The sequence below is a fragment of the Eschrichtius robustus genome, chromosome 20, assembly GCF_028021215.1.
Source record: "Eschrichtius robustus isolate mEscRob2 chromosome 20, mEscRob2.pri, whole genome shotgun sequence".
NCBI classification, from domain to species: Eukaryota; Metazoa; Chordata; class Mammalia; order Artiodactyla; family Eschrichtiidae; genus Eschrichtius; species Eschrichtius robustus.
This window is the reverse complement of record NC_090843.1, coordinates 50,644,894-50,654,020: the sequence shown is the minus strand read 5'-3', so window position 1 is coordinate 50,654,020 and position 9,127 is coordinate 50,644,894. Positions and strand designations below refer to the sequence as shown.

Genomic DNA, 9,127 nt, shown 5'->3' with positions numbered 1-9,127 from the left:
CCGCCCCTGAGAAGCTGTGGTCAGGAAGCCGACGCCCCGCCTCTCGGTCTCGCGGGGCTCCTCCCCTGCCGCCTGCGTAGCCCCACCCCCAAGTCTTCTCCAGCTACGCCCACACGCTGGCTAGGCCTCTCCCCCTAGTCACGCGCCTGTCCCCTCTACTGGTTGCAGGGGGAAGGAGGTGGGAGGCGGAAGGACTGCTTCGGTTTTACGTTGGAGACACTGGGATGACACCGGAATGTGAGGGCAACACGGCTGAGTGTGCCTTTGCCCTACTAGTGGTTAATGCAATTATAATAGCAATTCTTGCGACACTTTATGCCTGTTTCTCAGTTAAGTCTTACATCATGCCTACGAGGTAGCAATTACTGCTCCCATTTAACAGCCGAACCGACTGAGGTCCATGGAGAAGATTCTCCAAAGTCACACTCCCCTCTGATTATAGAACAGAAAAAAATCATCGGAATCTCTGAGGATCACTCCCTCCAGGTGCTGGGAGGAGTTCCAGAGGTATGTGAACCCCTGAAAGTGGGCACAAGATCAGGCGTTGTGTGCCAGTGAGCATTTTCTAGGTAGAGGGATCCTATTTCTCATTAGAGCCTAAAAGTGTGGGGAACTGGGCCACTTGTTACCGATGGGGGAGGATGAGGGTGGGGACAGGGAGTGGCCTGCTGAGAAGCAGTAAATTAGTGGAAGACTCAGGAATTGCATCCAGTCCAAAGGGTTAATATTCACCCAACTTACCGTGCTGTGAAGACCAGCTTGGGGACATCAATGCACCCTGGAGATGAACCCAGAAATGAAACTTTGTTCTTTTATGATAAAAAAAATTTCCCCAGCTCCTACCCCCTCTTTCACTGCCCTAAATACACAAGGGGTGGGTGAACCACCCAGCTAGGGATGTGCCTGATCAAACAGATCACAGGTCAATAACCACTAATGGAGAATGAAGTTGGAGCTACTCCAGGAGTTGGGCATTTTGTCTGCTTTAGCTCCCAACACCCTGTGAGGCGAGTATGATTAGTCTCATTTTGCCAAAAAGAGAACTAAGGCAGGTAAAGCAGTTTGCCCAAGGTCCCACAGCCCGAGAGCGGCAGAGTGGGACTTCTTTCTGCCCTCCAGATTCACTGTGCCAGTGCTCTTCGGAGATGCCCCTGAGCTTGGTACGGATCCTATTCACAGCTCTCCCAGGCCCGGAGTTCCAGGAACATGACCCTCTGCTGCAACAGCCTCTGGGGTCGGGGCACTGGGGGCTGGACTGGGGGTTGAGCAAACAGAGCAGTAGAAAAGGCAGCTCCTCTTCTCCGGTTCCCCTCCTCCTTGTCTTGCCACTCCCTCCCTTCCTCAGGCATCAGAGCAGAGACCGCAGAGAACCTACTTCACCAGGCTCGAGGCTGGAGGCCCTGCCATGGCATCCCCAAGGCCCCTTCTGATGCTGGCCCTGCTGGCGTGGGTTGTTCTGGCTGACCAAGGTGCCGGAGGGTGTTGGTGGCCATTTGGGTCAATGTAGGGTGGGCCAGGGTGGTCTGGGCTTGGCCGTACCAACTGATACCCCCTCCCCACAGAGTCGTGCAAGGGCCGCTGCACTGAGGGCTTCAACGCCGACAGGAAGTGTCAGTGTGACGAGCTCTGCTCTTACTACCAGAGCTGCTGCTCCGACTACGTGGTCGAGTGCAAGCCCCAAGGTGTGTTCAGAGTGGCTGGGTGGGCCTGGGGTCCCCTCTGCAGCTGGAGACTCACTACCACCCTCCCTGCCTGCAGTGACTCGTGGGGATGTATTCACTCTGCCAGAAGACGAGTACAGCTTCCATGACTACCGCGAGGAGACCAGATCCAATACCAGCGTCCAGGCACAGCCAGAGGGCTCCACCCAGACCTTTGTCCAGTGGGCCCAGCCTGAAGAGACTCCTGGGCAGGCACCTGTTCTGAACCCTGAGGAAGAAATCCCAGGACCTGGGTGGGGGAACTCAGAGCCTGAGGTGGGGCCCCTCAGTCCCGAGACTGGTAATCTAGGGATCTCCGAGTCCCCAGCAGAGGAAGAGCAGTGCAGTGGGAAGCCCTTTGATGCCTTCACCGACCTCAAGAATGGTTCCCTCTTTGCCTTCCGAGGTGACTCGGGGGGCAGGTTATGGGGGTGGGGGTCTGCCCCAGGAGCATCCTGCCTCACACAGCCTCCCTCCCTCTAGGGCTCTACTGCTATGAGCTGGATGAAAAGGCAGTGAGGCCTGGGTACCCCAAGCTCATCCGCGATGTCTGGGGCATCGAGGGTCCCATTGATGCTGCCTTCACCCGCATCAACTGTCAGGGGAAGACCTACCTCTTCAAGGTGCCAGGCCCAGGGGCTGTGGGTCAGGGCCGAGCGTATCTAGGCAGAGGTTGCGGGCTGCTGTGCCCAGGATCAAAGTGGGCAAGAAGGCTGGATTCTGGCCTGTGGTCCCTGGCTGGGGCTCTGTGAGGACACAGAAGCCCAAGGCTCCAGGTCCTGGGTGACAAGCCTGGAACTAGGGCTCCCGCCTTGGGCGGGGACTCTGCCTCTGTGCACAGCCGACTGCCTCCTCACCCTCTTCTCCTTCCCAACCCCTTAGGGTAGTCAGTACTGGCGCTTTGAGGATGGTGTCCCGGACCCCGATTTCCCCCGCAACATCTCTGAAGGCTTCAAGGGCATTCCGGACAACGTGGACGCAGCCTTGGCCCTCCCCGCTCATAGCTACAGTGGCCGGGAGCGGGTCTACTTCTTCAAGGGTACTCGGGAGGTGGGTGGGAGGGTGCGCACGCAGTGGAGCAGTCTTGGTTTTCTTTAAGCTTCACTGGCGACAGGCCTCAGATTATCCCCACCCCCCTTGCCAGGAGCTCCTAACTTCCGCAGCCTCTGGGCTTTCCAGACTTGCTCATGGCCACCCTTCCCCAGGGAAACAGTACTGGGAGTACGAGTTCCAGCAGCAGCCCAGTCAAGAGGAGTGCGAAGGCAGCTCCCAGTCGGCCGTGTTTGAACACTTTGCCCTGATGCAGCGGGACAGCTGGGAGGACATCTTCAGACTTCTCTTCTGGGGCAGTTCCTCTGGTACAGAGGGAGGGCAAGTCTTGCTTCCCCGTCCGGAGGGCTGGGATCCCCCAGGGTAGAGGTAGGGCTGAGCTGGCCTGAGGGGCTGTGACTGTGCATCTATCGGTCAAAAGCTGTTTGCTCAGGCCAGACTTTGCTTCTGTTGACCTTTGTAGGGGAGGCTTGCCTCCACCCGGACCCCACACCTTGGACTTTGCCTAGCACAGCCAAGAGCGCAGCCAGCAGAAGGAGGAGCTGTAGCTGAGGCAACCAGGGAGGGATATGGTGGAGGGAGGCCAGGGGAAAGAGTACTGAACAGGTAGTCGGAAGGCTGGGATGCTGGGCTCTGCCGTTAACTTGCTGTGTGTCCTTGGACAAGGCATAGCCCATCCTTGACCTCCAAGCCTCCCCATTAACCCCTTCCTTGTCACAGGTGGTGTTGGAAAGCCCAGGTTCATCAGCCAGGACTGGCTTGGTTTGCCCGGACAAGTGGATGCGGCCATGGCTGGCCACATCTACATCTCAGGCTCAGCTCCCCGCCCCTCTCGGACCAAGATGACCAAGTCTATGCGTCGCAATCGTAAACGCTACCGCTCACGCCGTGGCCGCGGCCGCAGCCGCGGCCGCAGCCGCAGCCAGAACCCCTACCGGCAATCTCGTTCCACCTGGCTGTCCTGGTTCTCCAGTGAGGAGATAGGCCTGGGAGACTATAACTATGACAACTACAAGATGGACTGGCTTGTGCCTGCCAACTGTGAGCCCATCCAGAGCGTCTACTTCTTCTCAGGAGGTGGGAGCCCTTGCCAGCCCTGGAGCTGGTCTAGCTGGGTCATCTCTGCTGTCCCTGGTCCCCATGGGCTGAGCACAGCCCTTGAGTGGTGACTCCAAAATGCCAGGCCGGGAGTCCTCTGGTGCATTGCGGATGTTCACTCACCCTTCCAGGAGAGACCCAGGTCTTCTTAGGGCAGGATGGGCAGGGCCAGGCAGGGTCTCACGCACCCTCTCCCAACCTCTCTTGCAGACAAGTACTACCGAGTGAACCTTCGCACGCGGCGAGTGGATGCTGTGATCCCTCCCTACCCACGCTCCATCGCGCAGTACTGGCTGGGCTGCCCAGTCCCTGCCCACGAGTAGGAGTCCGAGTCCAAACAGCTGGGCCTCTGCTGCTCCCTCCTCCAGCGTCCTCCTCCCAGCTCAATAAAGATCCCTTGGCCCTGAGTTTAAGACTACTGTCCTGACTGGGGTGGACAGGCAGGAGGCAGGGGTCTGCCTGGGTAAAGGAGGGGAACTTGGGCAGTCAGGGTGACTTGGGGGAGAGGACAGAGAAGATCCTTCTTTGTGTCCACCCTGTGTCGGGCTCAGGCCCTCTCCATGAGCCAGAAAAGCTGTGGGTTGGGAGAGCCTCATGAGAGCAAGCCTTCCTCGCACACGGAGCAGCCCCCAGCAACCCACCAGCAGCTAAGCAGGAGCTTGGACCCCTCTAAGGATGACAGGAGTCACCAAGCTACCCTACCCAGCCCTGGGTTTGTTTTGCCTCTTGTCATTGACTATGGTCTTGAAAGGGGCATGGGGGCAGGAGGTGGTGGGTTCCAGCTCAGCTTTTCTGCCCATCCTGGACCTGAAATGCTGTTAGCTCAGACCCTTGAGTCCCTGGGGAGGCGGTCACTGTGCTCCCCCAAACCTATCCCTATGATAATGGGCCTTTGAGGTCTCTGTCTTGGGTCTGGGGTGCAGAGCACTGAGGCAGGGGAGACAGGAAGGGCAGGAACAGAAAAGAAATTCAAATGCACCTATTTCTCTTAGAAAAGTGGCCCAGAAGACTTCCAAACGATGAGTACACTGTAAAAACAAGCATCTTTCTCAAAACCCGTCAAATGTACTTGTGGAACCTCCTCTGGTTCCAAGTTCCCGGACTGTAGGAAGTCCATCTGGGCTCTTGAAGGGCCAGGGACAAAGGGCTAGGTGCAGGCAAAGCTCTAAAGCAGAACTGAGGGTGATCTGGTGGCGACATCTGCTCCCAGCCGTGCTGAGGGGAGGGGGGCTGCCGCTCATCTGCTGTGCAGCTTCTCATCCTGTCCAGCTCCCCCAGCCCCAACCTCAGGTGTGGGATAGGACGCCACCCACTCTCCCCCGAAGGCAGCCATCACCAGACCCCCGAGAGGAGCATCTAGAGAGGGATCTCGTTGGCTTCCTGGACGGAGCCCTGGGAGGATTTTCACAAAGTACAGGATTTCAGACACAGACTGCCAGAGTTTGAGCTTTGAGGAGGGGGCGCTGGGGCCAGCTTCTTTTGTGAAGCCCCAGAGGAACAGGGTTGCCCCACCCATGCCCCTGCAAGCCCCCTTTTCCTCCGGGGCTTCTCAGCCCTCCTCCAGCTGGACGCTAAACCTCGCCCCTCCTGGAGGCGGGGCCAGCCTTCTGAGCAGGATAAAACTCCAGGCGGAGGGGAGTGGTGTGGGCACAGCCTTGGCATGGCCATCTGGCTCCTCACTGTGCCGGCTCCATGGCCAGCCCAGTGGACGCGTCCCCTGCAGGTGATCTGGTGGGGAAAGGGTGGGCAGGGGGAGGATGTGGGGAAGGTATGATGGGGAAGGTTGAAGAGGGGTGGGGAGTAGGGGCTTCAGGGTTTGTTGGCTTTGAGGCTGCAGTGGAGGCTCTTGCAAGGAGTCCTGACTTGACCCCCATCCTGGCCTGCAGGCCATGCCAGTGGGTTGGGTCCCCACCGGAGGAAGAGGACCACCTTCAGCAGAGGGCAGCTGCTGGAGTTGGAGCGGGTGTTTGCAGCACGGCCTTACCCCGACATCGGCACCCGTGAGCACCTGGCCCGGGTCACCTGCCTCCCTGAGGCCAAGATACAGGTGAGCTGTGACCACCCACCCCACCTCAGGGTCGGGGTGCTCTCACACAGCGGATTTCTAAGCTTGACTCACAGTCACTTCTCTCTGGATATCCTGCCTCCAGGTTCTGCTTTCCCTGTACCTGGGGGGAGGGGATGCTGGCACCAGAAGAGACTCCTTCTTTCCTTACCAGGTGTGGTTCCAGAACCGCAGAGCCAAGAGAATCAAGAATAGGAAGCCAGGAGGCCTAAGTCCCAGGCCCGAGCCTCCCCAGAGATCCCATTCTCTTCCGGACACCATCCAGCAGTCCTGGGAGCCCCGCACCCTTGGCCAGCCTCCACCCTCCAACAGCACAGCTCAGTGTGCCTCTGTGTGTCGACATGCCTCCTGTCCAGCTCCTGGCTTGGGTCCAGGGCAGGGCTGGGTAGGGGCTAAAGCTACGGCCCCATGGGGACCAGCTGGGGCTTCAGGGGTCCACGTCTCTTCAGAACGAGCTACTCCCCAGACCTCACTGGGCAGCCTGTCTGACCTCATCTATGCCTCGGCCATTGTCACCAACCTGGACCATTCCTAATCTAGGTCTAGAACTTGCAAGTCCCTTCCTCTGGCTCCTGTAGCCCATCCTGCCCCTTAAGACTGAACACACCAGAACTGGATCCCCTGCCCTCTCCTTTTACACAAGGGAGTTCTCTTATGGGAAGAAAGTTTAGCTCAGGGATCCCTCTCTTCCACTGTCCTCCAGGCCAGCCTAGATGCGGGTGCTATGGATTGACAAGGGCCTGGCTTCTGCTACCCAGCACCCCCCCGCCCCCGCTCCAGGGACACCTGCCCATCATCTCGGCAGGAGGTACCTACAGAGGGATGAGGTAGGAGCCCACGTTTCCCACTTCTCCTGCCAGGCCTGGTCCCCAATTCTTCTCATCACAGCTGACAACACGTCCTCCCTCTAAAGGAGAATGGGCAGCTGCCCCTCACCCAAGGGCCCTTCAGGCCATTACCTAACTGACTGTTAAGTGAGCTAGGAGAGTGCTGATACTAATTTTAGACTGCAGGGATCAATCCTTTTACAGTTCAGGGCCCCCCTCTTGTCCTCCTGCCACCTGGACGAATTAATCAGAACCATGGATCTGAAGAGGGAGTGATATTAAAGTAATAAAGTAGAAATAGGAACGCAGGGCTTACGTTGATTTAATTTTCACAAATATCAGATTGGCTACCCTCTGACCCGGGGCTGCAGAGACAACCTGACAGATTCAGGATGGGGTGGGTGTGGTGCATGCGGCAGCATTGGGTTTTGGTATCACTGTCATCTGTAATACCAACTAATCTCCAAATAAAACCCAAACCCTGTACCTTAATCTGGATTGTTGTGTGCTGCAAATGAATTGGGACGGGGGCCGTTTGCTTTTGAAATTTATCTCCATCACCTAATCCCTAAATAGGGCCAGGTTCCCCACAGATTCTGGGTGGGAGGTATTACCCAGGCTTCTGCTGGGATTGGTTAGAGGGAGAGTTAATCGAAGGGCTTAGGGCTCTGGCTGACAGACCCTGGAGAGATGGGAGCCTCAGCTGCATCCCCTGCTCCTGGTCCCACTTGTTCCAGGACACTCCAGCTGCCTCCACTTCTGGAGCTGCTCTGCCTCAGAAAGAAAATCTTGGGATCTGCAGTTGGTCTGTGCTGGATTCAAATCCTGGCTGCTGTGTAGTCTTGGAACTCTGCAAAAGTCTATGAACCCAAAAAATGGGGATGATAATACTCATCTCCTCTCTGTTTTGGGAACGAGAGGCAATAATGTAGGTGAAGGGCTTCACGTGGTGCGTGACACGTTGTAAAAGCTCTCAATGCACGCTAGTTCCTGCTCCCTCTCCTTACGGCGGGCCATGAGAAACTGGGAAGGTCCCAAACTTCTTGCTCTTCTGGCCTCCTGCCAAGGACTCCCCTTTCTCCCTGGGAAGCCCTGGACCCAGAATGCACTGGAGAAAGCATGGTATAGTGAGACAGAGGGAGTGGCTGGGGCTGAGAGCAGACAGAGTTCCCTTCTCTGGGATGAGAACCAGAGGACAGGTCACCTGATTCCTATTTCTCATTCTGCCCTTGCAGATGGAGGCCACCTGCACCATGGCCATGCCCTCAGCAGGCACTAAGGCTTTGACTGCTTTAGCCCCAGAAGTCAGCCCATAAAGGAGCTCTAAATTAATGCCACAGAAACCTATTGGCTTGTGAGTAGGGGGCTGGGATCAGGTAAGGATGCCATCCCAAGAAAGAGGAGTGGGTGGGGAATGACTCCAATGGCATCCTGAGAAGATGCCCTGGGTCAGAAGCTATTTAAGAAGCCCTGCTCCACGGGAATTCCCTGGTGGTCCAGTGGTTAGGACTTGGCACTTTCACTGCTGTGGGCCCAGGTTCAATCCCTGGTCGGGGAAATAAGTTCCCACAAACTACTTGGCAAAAAAAAAAAAAAAGAAGAAGACCTGCTCTTTATCTAAAATTTGGAAGTCTTCCAACCTGAATCCAGGTATATGGAGGCTGTGAAAACTTGAGGATATGGGGGCAACCCGGCCCACGGAGTTTAGCACAGGTAAGTACAGCCATGACTCTCCACAAAGCTTCAGTGTAAGCTTTTTTTTTTTCTCTCATGTTTCAGGATTGTATCACAACTTAATTTGCACAATAATACCTTTGTATAATAATAATATTTAAAATAAGTAAAATAATAATTTATTTTAAAATGTATTTATTACTATAATCTACTTAATCATCTTACTGCTGATTTTTAAGTTGAATCCAATATAGAATTTTTTTTTTGGCCGCACCGCTCAGCTTGCAAGATATTAGTTCCCCAACCAGGGATTGAACCCAGGCCCACGGAGCACCAAGTCCTAACCATGATGTCTCCATGTTGCCTGTGAAGTGAAGGCTCATGTCTGCCCAGTTCAACACCTCTCACCCTTCTCACCCTGGAGTTGATAAATTACCAAATTTCATCTTTCCCTTTTTTTTTTTTTTGGCTGCACCACACGGCTTGCAAGATCTTAGTTCCCCAACCAGGGATCAAACCCATGCTCCCTGCAATGGAAATGCAGAGTCCTAACCACTGGACTGCCAGGGAATTCCCTCCAATATAGAATTTTATTATTAGACATAACTCTGAGATGAACACTGGCATGTATTACAAACATCACTTACAGATATTGATAAATCACTTTTTTGTGTGGGTAGCTTTTATTTTTATTTATTTTTTAGGGGGAATCC

General features: G+C 55.5%; 2 protein-coding genes and 1 non-coding gene across 3 annotated transcripts; all 3 read left to right on the top strand.

Moving 5' to 3' along the window:
• The first annotated feature begins 451 nt into the window (after positions 1–451).
• VTN (vitronectin) lies at positions 452–4,255 on the top strand. Its single transcript, XM_068529999.1, has 9 exons — positions 452–507; positions 1,346–1,469; positions 1,563–1,682; positions 1,759–2,106; positions 2,184–2,323; positions 2,583–2,739; positions 2,906–3,058; positions 3,471–3,827; positions 4,059–4,255. Exons 2-9 carry the CDS (start codon positions 1,406–1,408, stop codon positions 4,169–4,171), a joined length of 1,452 nt encoding a protein of 483 aa, XP_068386100.1. The 5' UTR covers positions 452–507; positions 1,346–1,405; the 3' UTR covers positions 4,172–4,255.
• Positions 4,256–5,540: 1,285 nt separating this feature from the next.
• Positions 5,541–6,612, top strand: SEBOX (SEBOX homeobox). The gene is made up of 3 exons (XM_068531773.1): positions 5,541–5,571; positions 5,735–5,895; positions 6,068–6,612. Exons 1-3 carry the CDS (start codon positions 5,541–5,543, stop codon positions 6,446–6,448), a joined length of 573 nt encoding a protein of 190 aa, XP_068387874.1. The 3' UTR covers positions 6,449–6,612.
• A 1,613-nt stretch (positions 6,613–8,225) lies between these two features.
• Positions 8,226–8,298, top strand: TRNAE-UUC (transfer RNA glutamic acid (anticodon UUC)). The gene has a single exon. It is a non-coding gene; the product is annotated as a tRNA-Glu (tRNA).
• Positions 8,299–9,127: the final 829 nt, after the last annotated feature.

What these genes read in the sequence shown, in the direction of transcription:
- VTN (XM_068529999.1), top strand. Translation starts at nt 1,406, where the DNA reads ATGGCATCCCCAAGGCCCCTTCTGATGCTGGCCCTGCTGGCGTGGGTT. An exon ending in GGTCGAGTGCAAGCCCCAAG is followed by an intron (nt 1,683 to 1,758) that starts GTGTGTTCAGAG and finishes CCCTGCCTGCAG; the next exon opens with TGACTCGTGGGGATGTATTC. An exon ending in GCGGGTCTACTTCTTCAAGG is followed by an intron (nt 2,740 to 2,905) that starts GTACTCGGGAGG and finishes ACCCTTCCCCAG; the next exon opens with GGAAACAGTACTGGGAGTAC.
- SEBOX (XM_068531773.1), top strand. Translation starts at nt 5,541, where the DNA reads ATGGCCAGCCCAGTGGACGCGTCCCCTGCAG. An exon ending in AGTGGACGCGTCCCCTGCAG is followed by an intron (nt 5,572 to 5,734) that starts GTGATCTGGTGG and finishes CCTGGCCTGCAG; the next exon opens with GCCATGCCAGTGGGTTGGGT. An exon ending in TCCCTGAGGCCAAGATACAG is followed by an intron (nt 5,896 to 6,067) that starts GTGAGCTGTGAC and finishes TTTCCTTACCAG; the next exon opens with GTGTGGTTCCAGAACCGCAG.